Raw genomic sequence first — 15,413 nt, 5'->3', positions numbered from 1 at the left:
TGACAGTGACACATTACATGAGATGTCAATATGTAACTGTCATTTCTTTTTTCTGTCTGTGTCTATCGTTTGTTTGTTTGTTCTCGAAATAATAACTTCACACTTCAAACCGAGACCTCATTTTGGATCTCCGTTGTCGCTTGTTTATTTTCATATGATTAGGTATCAACGTGGTATTAACCCACTTGTTCCGCTGTGTTTCATTTATTCTAGTGCCAAAATAGGAAAACTATGGAAAATGGATAATGAGGCGACACGGTCCGCAACATGCTTATATTCCTACTCTGTGTCAAAAAAAGTTTAAGATTTGATTTTCCATTTTATGTAATCTGTGATTATTTTTTTGTTGTTAATTTTTGTGTTCTTTTTCCAGCTTTTCTATTTCGTAATTCTTGAATAAATTTCCCAAAAAATGACAGAGTTGTGCATTAAAACCAGTAGCTTGTGCCGCTGCTGCCACGCTAAAGGAGATTTCAAAAGCCTGTCCATGCGGTACACTCACCTTGGCAAGGAGGAAATATATTCGCATTTGTTGAAGGAGTGTTTCGATATTTTTGTAAGTAATCTCTTAATTTCTATTCTTATTTACTCACTTCTTTCATTGTTCGAAGACCGATCAACCTGTCTATAGAACAGCCTCTCTATAATTGCACCATTACATCTTTTGTATTCATAAAAAGTAAACACTTGTTACAAATGTCTGGATATAAATTTAGCTGAAATTGGCATAAATAGCTTGATAGATAACTGGATGATGTAGCAGTTGGCAGTAACTGACTGACTGCTGTCATAATCATTTACACAAAATATTCAATTTCACTAATAGGTGAAAATCAATGGAAAACCTCATAGAATAACATATTCTTTTGGAATGTATAGCCTCACCTACTCATCTCACGTCATCATTGACAAATCTATTTTTAAAAAAATCTTTCATTTCAGATATCACCACCCCTAGACACCCCGGCACAGCTCCACTCAATATGCGACGCGTGCGTGACGAGTTTGCAGCAAGCGTGGCAGTTCAAACAACAGGTGCTGACATGCGAGAACAAGTTCCTTGAGTTGTATGGGAACAAGCTGAAACTGAAAGCTGAATTCTTAGCCAATGGTAAAGGTTTTTCTATATAGTTTATGTAAAATGATGGATGAATGCAAGAAACCCCTTCGAGTGACATACTGTCTGGTAACTCTCTATCACTGTCACGTCTGACTGACCACACCTTTCACCTTGGTACTAAACTGGTAGGACTGACCATAAGAGGTGTCTTTGTGGCCTGAGACAAATATCAAATAAAAAATATTCTAATTTTAAGAGATTTATCAGTTTGTAATAAAAAGTAGGTGTTATGAAAGGTTGCAAAAAAAAGTGAAATGTTTGTTTCTAAACACCTGCTGCATAGAGCCTTCTTATGGTCAGTTTAAACGATAAAACCTAGTCAAGATGCTGTTTGTGACTCCAACATGCTAAGAAGCATAATCAAATTATTAATTACATTTTAATCAACCAAAAATACATATTTTTAATCACATTTTTGCTATGAAAGTGCTATGTGTAACTAGATTGGTTGTGTTCATTCTAATTAAATAGTATATCCATTACAGATGTTAAACAAGAGATTTTTGCTGATGAGGACTGTGACAATGGAGATTTGGATCATAAATTCACCGATGAAGGTATGAATTTTTTTATTTATTTATTTAATTCTTTATTGCACAAATATATAATAAATGCACAAAAGGTGGGCTTAATGCTAAGAGCATTTTCTACCAGCCAACCTACATTTTTACGACATCATTTACTGATCAAACTGCCCTCTTATAGGTACTTAATTGAAGAAATATACCTTTGGTTGCAAATATAATTTCTATCATACAAAACTGCTGTGAAATTTAAAAATATGTTTCTTCATGGAGCGTAGTCATTTAGTTGGATCAGTAAAGAGTTATTAAAATGCTAGGTATTGCTGCCCTAATAAACTTATTTTGATGTTGACTTGTTTCTCTTCCAAAGTCAGCCTTGTCAGGCTCAAAATATGTACTTACGTTTATGTGAATATTTATTTATTAATTCTCAGATGATGAAAAACCTATACGAGTGGAGGTATTCTTTGAAAGGCTGCCGGCCCAGGGAGAGACTTCTGCTGAGAGAGAGAACACTTGCAGAGAGAGAGAAAAGACGAACGAAAACGATGGAGAAGACAGCCTTAGTGATGGTAAGAATACCTAGTGATATCCTCAGAATACATCATCATCATCAAGCCATTTTCATCACTGGACGTTCATACCCATTGATGAAGCCGGCAAAAAATAATATTTTTTTTTTTTTTCAAATTTGTAAAGAAAGAATACGGTCATGTACGTAATTTTGGAATAATGCAAATTGTGGGCTATTTGAAAATTTGCAATCTAAATGTACTTATTGTTTACGTACATAATGATGTCGATTCTGAAGGCAAAAAAAAATAGCACTGTCAAACTATAGGTACAGTGCCACAAACTTATCTGTTCCGGTGACAGCTCACGTAAATGTGTAATATTTCTTCAGTCTATAAGATTTAAGTTTGCCAGTAGTGGTAATTCGCTCTTGTGGTTTCAATAAACCCATCTAATCTATATCAATATATAATTCTTCAGTAAATAATGAGATATGGATCAATTTAGTTTGCGCTCACCGGATCAGATAAGTTTGTCGCACTGTAGGTACATTTTGCCATTGAAAAAAATGATTTACACATAGATTCGAAATTTAAACAAAGAATTAATGATTTTGACAGCTCTAATTAGAATACAATACTACAAATCTCTTTATTTACACCTAAACAGAAAAAAAAACAGTACAAAAAGGTGGATTTATTGCTTTAGCAATCTGTACCAGACTACTCTACTAGAATATGTGTCGGATTCTAAATCGTCATCATTGTACTGTTTGTATTTTATGTACGTAAACTACGACTAAATCTTTTCTTATTATTTTTCAGACGAACCACTCACCACGCATCAATCTTCGAAACCGACAAAGTTTTCGTGTGATCTCTGCCCGAAACAATTCAAGTACCAAACTGCCTTAGAAAGCCACAAGAAGAAACATACCCAAGGACCAACGTACAAGTGTTATATCTGCGAGAATAAATTCGCAACTAGCAAAATATTGACAAGACACATAGCGAAAAGCCACGCCGATGGCAACACGTTCCCCTGCACTTTATGTACCGATGTATTCGACGCAGCCACCGTACTAAAGAACCATTTAAACGCACACTTCAAAAAAACCGAATTCAAGTGTGAAATCTGCGGAAAAGACTTTAAGAGAAAACATGGATTAAACGAACACATGCTCGTGCATACGAAGGTGAAAAAGTACTCGTGCGAAATTTGCAATAAGAGTTTTGGACACAGCCAGACGTTGAAATCGCATGAACGCACTCACACGGGTGAAAGGCCGTACGTGTGCGATATCTGCGGGCGCGGATATCCGCAGAGCGCTCATTTAAGGCGCCACATATTTATCATTCACAGTGGTATTAAGCCGCACGCTTGTACTATTTGTAAAAAGAAGTTTTCTAGTAAAGGATACTTATCGATACATCAAAGAACGCATACAGGAGAGAAACCTTTTTCTTGCGATGTGTGTAAGAAACCGTTTGCGGCGCAGACAACGTTGAGAGTGCACATGCGTGTACACACAGGCGAAAAACCATACGCGTGCGCTATGTGCGGTCGTCAGTTCGCACAGTTCGCCAGCTTCAAACTTCACGAGAGATCGCACACGGGGGAAAAGCCGTTTGCGTGTAAAATATGTAAAAAGACGTTTTCGGATAAGGGCTACTTACGGATACATATGCGGACGCATACAGGTGAAAAGCCATACACATGCGATGTTTGCAATAGACAATTTAGGGAGTCGGGGCAGTTGAAAAAGCATACGCAAGTGCACACGGGAGAAAAAGTTACATGTAAAATTTGTAACAAACAAATATCAAGAGATCTAACCAAACATATGCGTGTACATTCGGGTGAGAGACCATACAGTTGTAATATGTGCGATAAACAGTTTGCGGTGAGTGGCAACTTGAGGACTCACATGAGAACGCATACTGGGGAGAAGCCGTATGAGTGTGAACTGTGTCATACACAGTTCAGTCAGAGCGGGACGCTGAAGAGGCACAGATGCTCACGTCTGGATAAGGTTGAAGATGACAATGTGTAGTGTTTGTAAAAATGAATGTTATAAGCCCCGTAAAGTGCTATAGTGCCTGAAGTTTTGTCGAAGTAATATGCAATTTACACCCTGAATAAGTGCATTCGGTGAATTATCAGTGTCAAGCGAAATAGTCTTTTACGGGGCTTATTCTATCATGTTATTGTTGGAGCAAATTTTAATCACCATTTGTTACAAATTGTTCTCACCATGGCAATATTAGTAAGCAATATTTATCTACGCAATAAGTCTAAATATAATGCCTAACTCTTGTTAGGTTTAGCGAAAGACGCGGAATGGTAAAAGTATAGTTATCTTGTCACTGTTCTATAGTGATACACCTGAATACTTTTTAGGTTGGCTGGTAGAAACTGCTCTTAGCATTAAGTCCACCTTTTGAACACATATCTTATATTTGAGCAATAAATTATTGAATTAAATACATATCAAAATCCTAGTTTCCAACCATTATTAACGGTATTTTAGTTGTTTTTATATGGCATGTTACAAGTGTTTCGACGCACCAAATATTAAAAGGCACAAAAATCTAAAATAAATCATGTTAAATTAATAATCATGTCATTTATAATAGAACTACTTCTTAGCTGTTTCTGTAGATAATTTGTAGGTACAAATAGTGAGTAAGTGATAATAAATGATACGTGATATTTTAGATGTGTTTCATTATTGTCTTCTGTGATTTTTTTGTTTTTGAACGTTGCTTCACTTACTTTGTGATGCCACAATGGCGTTATGTGTGTTCAGTTACGCAACTTGCGTATGAGTAAGGCCCCATTGGTAAGTTGCATCTCGTCGTCATCTCAAAAGAACGGACATAAACATTATAATATATGACAGTGACGACGCAACTTTGACAGCGTTGACGCTCCGTCGTTATAGATATGTCGCAGGCATCTGGTTTAATCTCCTGTTTGATTGAACCACTAGCCCGTTCATTGGATGGCGCTATTCAGTTGTATGACTAAAGGACAACTCGTCAAGTCGTTGATTGTAACGTTCGACGTCTTGACTGAACGTCATTCAGCGAAGTCGTTGAATGGGATATAGTATAGCATCTTTGTAATGTCTGGTTAGGGTGAACATGACCAGACAAGAGTGAACAAAAAGACTATGTTACAAAGCTCTTATCTCACAAATTAACTAAACAATAACAATAAACGTACCTTCATATTGCTGTTCATAATTATCCAGTTTCGCCACATTTTTTTCTTTGAAACTACCCGCCCGCGGCGTAAAAATAGGTAAATCCATGTTGCACACTATTTTAACACAAATAACGCACTTTAAAGCTAATTTATTTGCAAAAAACAAACAATATAGGTGCTTTTTGTGTCAGCTGTTAGCTGTTAGACGCCATATTTGTTTTGTTCACCACCTGACTGATTTTAAGTCAGCTAACTAGTTGGACGTTTTGTGACGCTTGTGCAATCAACGTTCGGCCTAGTCATACAACTAAGCAGCGTCATCCAATGAACGGGCTAGCGGTTCAATCAAACAGGAGATTAAACCAGATGCCTGCGACAGATATAATTCTCCGAACTACATGCCACATTAAACGCGCAAGGATAGGAAGGAGACGAGGTGGGGAAGGGATCTGCGACGGAGCGGCGATGTGGGTTTTGTTGATAACCAGGCAACGCAACGCCGACGTAGCACTCATGTGACTTCATTGTTACGCTGTTGGTATTCTAAATAAACATATAAACTTCACTGCGTTAAAAAAACATTGCGTTGCGGCACAGCGTTGTGGCGTCACAGCGCAGCCACAACTCCCGTGTATAAAAAGGCGAAGAGATATTGTTCTGGAGCTCCGTAAAGAACCCTATGTCCAGCAGTTTACTCGTCATATTCGAACGGTGTAAAAACTCGCACTCAGGATGCTGCACAGAAAAATATCTCACTTAAAAGCTCAAAAAGGAAACACCAAAATATATCACGAAACAAATTTATTCATACGTAATAAGTTACACAATTTTATCTGTCAATAAAAAGTCATAAGACTCATGCTATATTATCACTCATTTTACAAAATATAGTTAGCCCAGTATGTTCTAACACTACACATTATCATCTCCCACTTTCTCCAAAACTGTGCATCTATGTCTTTTGAGCGTCCCGCTCTGACTAAACTGTTTATTGCACATTTCACACTGATACGGCTTCTCCCCAGTATGCGTTCTCATGTGAAGCTTCAAACTCCCACTCGCCGCAAATTGTTTATCGCACATATTACAACTATACGGTCGTTCGCCCGAATGCACACGCATGTGCTTTGTTAAATTCCTTGATATTTGCTTGTTACAAATTTTACACGTTAATTTTTCTCCCGTGTGCACTAGGATATGCTTTTTCAACGCACCAGGCTCCTTAAATTGTTTATCGCATAAATTGCATGTGTAAGGTCTGTCAGCTGTATGTGTCCGCATATGTAGCCTTAAGTAGCCGTTATCCGCAAACGTCTTTTCACATATTTTACACGCGAACGGCTTTTCCCCCGAGTGCAACCTCTCATGGCGTTTAAAGCTGGCATAAACTGAAAACTGGCGACCGCAGACAGCGCACGCGTATGGCTTTTCGCCTGTATGCACACGCATGTGCACTCTCAACGTTGTTAGCGCCGCAAAAGCCTTCTTACAAACATCGCAAGAATACGGCTTCTCGGCTGTATGCATTCTTTGATGAATCGATAAGTATGTTTTACTAGAGAATTGCTTTTCACAAACTGTGCAAGCGTGCGGCTTGATGCCACTGTGAATAGTAAATATGTGACGTTTCAAATCAGGGCGCCGCGGATATCCAAGCCCGCAAATAGCACACACGTACGGCCTTTCACCAGTGTGCGTGCGTTCATGGTTTATCAAATTCTGTTTTTGTCCAAAACCTTTTTTGCAGAATTTACACTTGTACCTTTTCTCCTTTGTATGCACATCCATGTGTGCATTCAATCCCTGTTTTCTCTTAAATTCTTTGCCGCAGACTTCACACTTGAATACTGTTGGTTTGAAGTGTGCATTTAAATGGTTCTTCAGTAATATGGCTTCGTCGAATACATCTTTACATAAAGTGCAGGGGAACGAGTTGCCATCACCGTGGTTTTTCGCTATGTGTCTTGTCAATCCTTTGTTAGTTGTGAATTTACTCTCGCAGATATAACACTTGTAGGTTCGTCCTAGCAAATGTCTCTTCTTGTGAGTATCTAAGGCGATTTGGTAGTTAAATTGTTTGTGACAAATATTGCACGAAAACTTTTGGGTTTTCGACGATCGCTGCGTTGTCAGTGGTTCATCTGAAATATATTTAAAAGACATTTAGTAGTGCCCAAATGGTGCAGTAGTTAGTAACTTAGCTTATGTGATGACAGTCCAGGGTTTGATTCCCAGTAGGAGCAGATCGCCGTCGGTGCATCTTGATTATTTCTGAGAAATTGCAATAGGTCTATCTCCTGTATTGGTAATGGGGCTAGCAATAGTAATAATATATCCATGCTATAAAGTACTAAAGGTTAAAACCCCCTTGGGATATCTTTGGTTATTCTCACCATCACTAAGGCTGTCCTCTCCATCATTCTCTTCCATCTTTTTTCTCTTTCTGCAAGTGTTCTCTCTCACAGTAGAAGTCTCTCCCTGCTTTGGTGATGGCTCAGAAAGCAATATCTCTACTTGAACATGATTTGGCTCGTCTGAGAAGTAATAATATAGGATGTTATGTAAGGAATATTAATTATTTTTATTTAATAAAAGGAAATTGATGTATATTCTGAAGGCACAAATCTTTATTTGAATGCTGTCAAATCTTTGTTTGTTTAAAATTCGACTGTATGAGTGTTTCTATAAATATTTTTTTTTGCTGGCAAAATGTATAGTTTGATAGCTCTAAAATTAGAAATTGTACTTCAGAATTCACATCATTACAAGCCTCAGGACTCAGCTCACTATACTTCTAAATATTGTTTATTCATATACATACCTTCATCACTGAATTCATTATCCGATTCACCCCTGCAACTGTTATCATCAGATAACTCTCGTTTTACATCTAAAATGGATTACATATTTAATAAAATACATTCAGTCAGTAAATTATAAACTGTTGTTGCTTATTTTTATCTGGTCGCATACATAACATACATAACTATATAACTGTTATAGTTACCAACAATCCTAACTAATATTATAAATGCGAAAGTAACTGTGTCTGTCTGTCTGTTACTCTTTCACGCCAAAACTACTGAACGGATTTGAATGAAATTTGGCACACATATGGTCTAGACCCTGAGAAAGAACATATTTTTTTTTTGTCCGCTTTCTCATCTGCCATCGATATTCTGTCTTCATCAGATTGTATGTTCATTATCCTTCTATCGGGAAAGAACATAGGCTACTTTTTATCCCGAAATTCCCACGGGAAAACTTTTCAAGGCGAAGCGAAGCGCGCGGGAACAGCTAGTATTTAATATGAACTAGATGGAGTGTCAGTGCAAAAGAAATGTCTCAACAAATAACACCCCACTTCTACGACTGAGCTGTTTAGAAGATTTGTGACTATTCATTGGTACAATGGTTGTCATTAGGTTAGGTTGCATACAGATTTATGCTTTATTGTGTACTAGCTGTTCCCGCGCGCTTCGCTTCGCCTTAAAAAGTTTTCCCGTGGGAATTCCGGGATAAAAAGTAGCCTATGTTCTTTCCCAGGGTCTAGACCGTATGTATACCAAATTTCATTCAAATCCGTTCAGTAGTTTTGGCGTGAAAGAGTAACAGACAGACAGACAGACAGACAGACACAGTTACTTTCGCATTTATAATATTAGTAAGGATAGTAAGGATAAGGATAGTAAGGATTGTGTATTTGACACAGCATCTTGTTCATATATCGATAAACTAAGCCTTAAAGGATTACAGTCATCAGCAAATACATGTTATCTTTACCAATAGTGTATTCAGCTTTCATCATCATCTCTTTGCCTCCGTTCCTGTAATATTGCAAGAACTTGTTCTCGCACTCCAGCACCTGTTGTTTGAACCGCCACGCATGCTGCAGACTTGTTACACAGGTGTCACATATTGAGTACAACTGTGCCGGGGTAGCCGTGGGTGGTGATATCTGAAAGGACAGTTTTCTATTTAATTATTAATGATTGTGTGGACGGAGAGCTGCGAGCACAAGGCCCGAGCTGGACGGAGGCCAGAGCGGTTGCTGAGGACAGGACGGCGTAGCGCACTCTCGTGAAGGCACTCTGTATCACTGGGATACCAAGCCACAACAATAGTCTGGTTGGACGTTTTCCGAGTAGTACCTAATAATGTATAAGTGTTGGACACCTGTAACATTACTGCTCGGAAGGTGTCGTTTGTAAATGAGAAGAGCAATAAAGAATTACACCGTACTTACAAAAATATCGAAACATTCCTTCAACAAATGCGAATATGTTTCGGGCTTGCGAAGGTGAATGTACGGAATGGATAGGCTCCTGAAATCTCCTTTAGCGTGGCAGCAGCGGCACAAGCTACCTGTTCTTAAAGACAACTCCGTCATTTTTGAGGAAATTTACATAAAAACAAGCGTAAAACTGAAAAGCTGTACCTGTAACCCATCATAGCCATGACCAATGAGAAAAGTGATGAGAAAACAGACAGATGACAGATAAGATAGTCTGTGGTGTGAAGGAAACAATCCAAGATTGACTTTTTGGCGGGCTTTTGAAAAGAGTAGGCGCGATTTTACAAAAGTTTTTCGAAAATTATTAAAACTTAGTTAAACACTGTAAATTAATACTGTAATATATTGTAATTAACTTGTATATACTTGGTGTATAAAATGGAGGAGCCTCCGGGGGCTGGGTCCCCTGGGGGTGGAGATCGAGCTTCCCCGCCCAATCTGAAGAGGGGCCGGGACAATGATGAGGAAGAGTCTCTGCAATCCACAAGGGACTATTCCGACATGTACATACCCTATACAAAACCTAACTACAAGAGAGTGTTTCCAGACGTGAGTACCGGCAGCGGCAGCGGTGAGTACCTCGTATTTGTAGAAAGCACGAAGGCGGGCGAGCGGCTCGGGAACAAGAATCCCCTGATGTTGGCCACATTATTTCGGAATGAAATTAAAGGAGTCACAAACATAAAGCGAATCAACGCAAGCAAAATAGGAGTGACCTTCTCTCAGACAAACACTGCTAACAATTTTCTGAAAAACGAGAGTTTCCTTCAGAAATATGAAATGAAGGCGTTCATTCCAGCCAGGTCTGTGGAGAAAATCGGCGTTTTAAGATTTGTACCCACAAACATAAGCAATGAGGAACTTTTTAGGAAATTACAGTCGTCATTAGAAATAGTGGCAGTACGGCGCTTTACGCGCAAGGTAAATGGTGAAGTTAAGCCATTTAATTCTGTGAGTGTGACATTTTTGGCAAATTCGTTGCCCGAAGCTGTCTACCTGGACATCTTCAGGTTCCAGGTACATGAGTATGTAGCACCGTTGTTGCAGTGCTTCAAGTGCTTCAAATTCAATCACGGAGCTAAAATATGTAAGTCGGCTCAACGGTGCTCCATATGTGCCGGGGACCATCATTATTTAGAATGTAAAGCCTCGTATTCACTAGGCGACAAATTGTCGCAGAACCTGTCTAGGCACATGTCGTCTACGTGTCGCCGCGACGTCGCGCTCTGTTCTGCGACGTCGCACGCGACTATACAGCGACATCTACGTGTCGCAGAACAGGTTCCGTGTTTTGGCTCGCGAGGCAGAACTTCCTGCGACATCAGTCTAGCGACCGCTGTTGCAGAGTGTGGACGCGTGCGCGACTTCTAGCACGCAGCTCTAACTGCCACAACAACCTCGGGCGACATGTCGGCGGAGACTGCTGGTGTGGACAAGCAACATGTATCACGACATGTTACCAAAATGTTCTGAGAACACGCACCGTAGATGTTCTGTAACAGTCTCAGAACTTGTGCCCTAGTGAATTCGAGGCTTAAGAATGAAGCTGTCAAATGTATCAACTGTAGCGGAGAGCACCTGGCCATTTCAAGGGACTGCCCCATAAAACAAACTAAAATTCATGAATTAAAAAATAAAACATACGCTTCGGCGATGAAAAATAACAAAAATGACAACATTTTTAAAAATTATGAGAAGGACTTTCCAGCACCACGTGCCAGAAATCATAACTATGCCTCTTCCATGAAAGCACCAGCAGCTGCAACACCAACAGCTAAAACAATACTTAAAACTAATGAAAATATAACGGAAAAGTCTAAGGTACACGAAAGGGCTATTGAGAATAAAAAAAAAACAATTTTAAGCAACGAAAATTTAATAAATGAAATTTTATCAAACGAAATTGTACTGAAGGGTATGATTGCCGCGTTGGTGGCCATTGGCAATGGTGGTAGGACGATAACAACAACAGTAATAAAAGAAATATTAACAAAAACACTAAAAAATGAATAAAGATTTTATTAGAATATCACAATATAATATAGAGGGCGCTATGAACAAAAAACCATTGTTTATAAAATATTTATATGACAACGACATTGATATTTGTCTATTAAATGAGACCTGGCTTAGAGATAAAAATACTTTTAATATACCCAGCTACAACTTCGTCTACCAAAACGGTAAGGACGGACGATGTGGTGTAGGTATATTAGTAAAAAACCATTTAAAATATACAGTTTCTCCCACACCCTTTTATGAATTCTTGCAAACCACGGCTATAATCTTATCAACTAATGCTGGTAATCTGACATTATTATGCGCATACAGTCCACCTACTAATAACAACCAACGTAGGTTTCAAGGAAGAAGATTAAAGCAAATTTTAAATGATTTACCTAAACCTATTATGCTATCAGGCGACCTTAATGCACATCATGTTGCCTTTGGTTGCCTTTCCACTAACTCCAGAGGTAGTGAGATATACAATATTATAGATGAATACGACTTATGTATTCTAAATACTGGAACTCCAACCACAGTAGGTAGCCCTAATAAAAATCCCTCAGCAATAGATATATCCTGCATAAGTCCATCCTTAGCTTCACTCTGCCACTGGAGAGTTCATGATGACTCCATGGGCAGCTATCACTTTCCCACTATTATTGATATACAGACTTCAGTACATAAATATGAAATAGGTAGTCCCATTGATCGTTTTGTGTACAGCAAAGCTGACTGGCTGAAGTTCTTATCTGAAACAGAACATAAATTGGGAGACTTAGTAATAAATCATTCTTGTCCTCTTGAAAGTTACAATGAATTTTGCAATAAATTAAACGAAATCAAAGAAATTTGTATACCTAAATTTAAGAAAACTACACAATTTATATTAAAAAAGCCTGTTCCCTGGTGGGATACTGAATGTAGTGAGGCCGTCCAAAAAAGTAAAGAGGCCTTAAATTTGTACAGATCAAACTCTTCAATAGATTCTTACATTCAATATAAAAAACTAGATGCATTAAAAAAGAAATTACTAGCAGAAAAAAAGAAAAATGGATGGAGTAAGTTATGTGAGTCATTCAATAGATATACACCAGTCAGTACAATTTGGAATTATATAAGAAGATTTAAACGTGTAGCCTTACCCAAAACACCCAAAAATGATGAGTGGATCCCCTCTTTTCTGGATAAATATGCACCTCAATCTCCTCCTGAGAAACAAATAGATGAAGCTTCATTAAATAAATACTTTTATAGAAATAATTATGATAGTAATGATTTTCTCTCTCAGCCATTCTCCTTCAATGAGTTCTTAGCAGCAATAAAAACACGGAAAGATACTTCTCCTGGCCTAGATGATATTCCATACAAACTTATTCGCCACATGCACATAACTGCACAGAAAACTTTATTAAACATTTTTAATTTGCTTTGGATATCTAATTCTATCCCTGACACATGGAAAACACAATGTGTAATACCAATTTTAAAGCAAGATAAACCAGAAAACGATTTTAATTCCTACAGACCAATCGCACTTTCTTCATGCGTAGGTAAACTATTTGAATTTATGCTTAAAACAAGATTAGATCATTTTGTAGAAACAAATAAAATATTACCTGAACAACAATTTGGATTTCGAAAGGGGCGTAGTGCTGCAGAAAGTTTCACTTCTCTTGTAGAAGACATTAAGAATTCCTTTCATGGTCACTCAGCAACTGTTTGTGCATTTCTTGATGTCCAAGGTGCCTTCGATAATGTTAATCCATCTGTACTAATACAAATCCTGTCCGAAATAGGCATTCCAGGTCATATCTGTAAATGGATATTTAATTTTTTATATAACAGGACAATGTATGTCAAATTTAATAATAATATACATGGACCAGGACATGTGTACAAAGGGACAATGCAAGGGGCCACAATTTCCCCTCTCTTGTATAACATATTATTATATACCTCACAAATCAATAAATACTTAACCCTAACAAATGTAAAATTTTTGCAGTTTGCCGATGATTTGTTAATATACACTGTAAATAGAAATGTTAATATAGCTGTAAATAACTTAAATGATGCCCTTGAACAGGTCCATTCTTTCTATTTTGGAAAACTCAAGTTGAACATAAGTCCTAATAAAAGTGGAGTCATGCTATTTAGTAAAAAACATACCATATGTAACTCTAGAGTTATTTATAATAATTGTCCATTACCATGGTTAGAAGATAAGAAATTTTTAGGGATATGGTTGGATCAAAGACTAACATTTCAACCTCATATTAATTATATAATTAAAAATGCTTGTAAAGGACTGAATATATTGAAATCTCTTGCTGGAGTTCATTGGGGATCTGACCCAAAGATATTATCAATGTTATACAAAAGCATAGTTCGTAGTCACTTTGACTACAGCTCATTAGCTTATATGAATGCAAATATTACTACCTTAAAGAAATTGGATATCATACAAAATAAAGCATTAAGAATAATTTCTGGTGCTATGTGCTCCACCCCCATTAATGCTATGCAATGTGAAACCTGCATTCCCCCTCTGCATTTCAGAAGATTTCAAATAGCTGAACGCTTTTGCCTTAAGATAATAGCATCAGATAATAGTTGTGTCTTAAATAGAATTCTTCCAACTCAACATAATATTTCATTTAATAGCTTGGGCCCATATTTAAATAGATCTCAATTATTATTGGGTAATATCCCAGAATTACTTCGTACCATAATCCACTTAAAGTCTATTACTGTAAATATGTACAAAGACTCTTTATGGCCATTTTACAGACATGGCTATAATATTCATTTTAATAGTATTATTGTAAATAAACAAAATTTTAATAGTCAGGCTGAGCTACTGCAATTTTTAGATACTAATAACTTGTATTCTCTGTATACTGATGGGTCTAAGTCAGCAGATAGAGTAACATCAGCATTTTATGATCCTCAAAATAAATCTACCAAATGTTTTAAGTTGGACAGTAAATGTAGCATTTTTACAGCTGAAAGCTATGCCATTTATCAAGCTCTTTTGTATGTTAAAAATATTGTATTTAAAAACTTTATTATTTTCTCAGATTCCTTAAGTGGTTTAACTGCATTAAAAAATAATTGTTCTAAATATTCTGTAAATTATTTAGTAATTAATATTAAGAATGTAATTAACGATTTGTACAACACTGGTAAAACTATTGAGTTTGTATGGGTACCATCTCATAGAGGATTCACTGGAAATGAGATAGTTGACCAAGCAACCAGAAATGAACACAATGAAGATCACTCCACAGACCTAAAGATTCCTTTTACTGACTACCACTCTCAACTGAAGCACAAAATGAAATTACTGTGGCATGATTATTGGAAAGAGACGAGCAAAGAAAAGGGAAGATGGTATGCTGATATCTAAGGAAGCCCGCCCGCCCAACCTTGGTACCACCGCAATAAAACAGCTGATTGTCGGAAATTCATTACCACCATAAATAGAATGAGATTTGGCCATTGCCAGACCCGGACTCACCTGAAGAGATTAAACTTAGTTCAAGATTCGAAATGCACTTTTTGTGAAGAAGATAACGCTGATTTAAATCACATCGTATTTAACTGTCAAAGTTTTGGTGTTCACAGACTGATACTCGTGACTGAACTACAAAGTGTTTGTGATGATGATGAAGTACCTACACGCCTCCAAGATATTTTGGCTGACCAGAAGTTTTATGCACCGCTATATAAATACATCATAAAT

The 15,413-nt window shown here is 37.4% G+C and overlaps 2 protein-coding genes across 3 annotated transcripts; one reads left to right on the top strand and one right to left on the bottom strand.

The window, feature by feature from the left end:
• The first annotated feature begins 1,954 nt into the window (after positions 1-1,954).
• LOC105385956 (zinc finger protein OZF) lies at positions 1,955-4,879 on the top strand. The gene is made up of 3 exons (XM_048631926.1): positions 1,955-1,961; positions 2,079-2,216; positions 2,982-4,879. Exons 1-3 carry the CDS (start codon positions 1,955-1,957, stop codon positions 4,208-4,210), a joined length of 1,374 nt encoding a protein of 457 aa, XP_048487883.1. The 3' UTR covers positions 4,211-4,879.
• Positions 4,880-6,151: 1,272 nt separating this feature from the next.
• LOC105385955 (zinc finger protein OZF) lies at positions 6,152-9,799 on the bottom strand. 2 transcript variants are annotated; one of them, XM_038121541.2, is made up of 5 exons: positions 9,614-9,799; positions 9,151-9,325; positions 8,189-8,257; positions 7,761-7,901; positions 6,152-7,508 (listed from the first exon to the last, which is right to left on the bottom strand). In XM_038121541.2, exons 1-5 carry the CDS (start codon positions 9,755-9,757, stop codon positions 6,280-6,282), a joined length of 1,758 nt encoding a protein of 585 aa, XP_037977469.2. In that variant the 5' UTR covers positions 9,758-9,799; the 3' UTR covers positions 6,152-6,279. The 2 variants fall into 2 exon arrangements, with proteins under 2 accessions (XP_037977469.2, XP_048487908.1); XM_048631951.1 differs by lacking the exon at positions 7,761-7,901.
• Positions 9,800-15,413: the final 5,614 nt, after the last annotated feature.

Source organism: Plutella xylostella, chromosome 30, assembly GCF_932276165.1.
Source record: "Plutella xylostella chromosome 30, ilPluXylo3.1, whole genome shotgun sequence".
Lineage (NCBI taxonomy): Eukaryota > Metazoa > Arthropoda > Insecta > Lepidoptera > Plutellidae > Plutella > Plutella xylostella.
The sequence above is the reverse complement of the archived record's forward strand: the minus strand, read 5'-3'. Positions and strand labels throughout refer to the sequence as shown.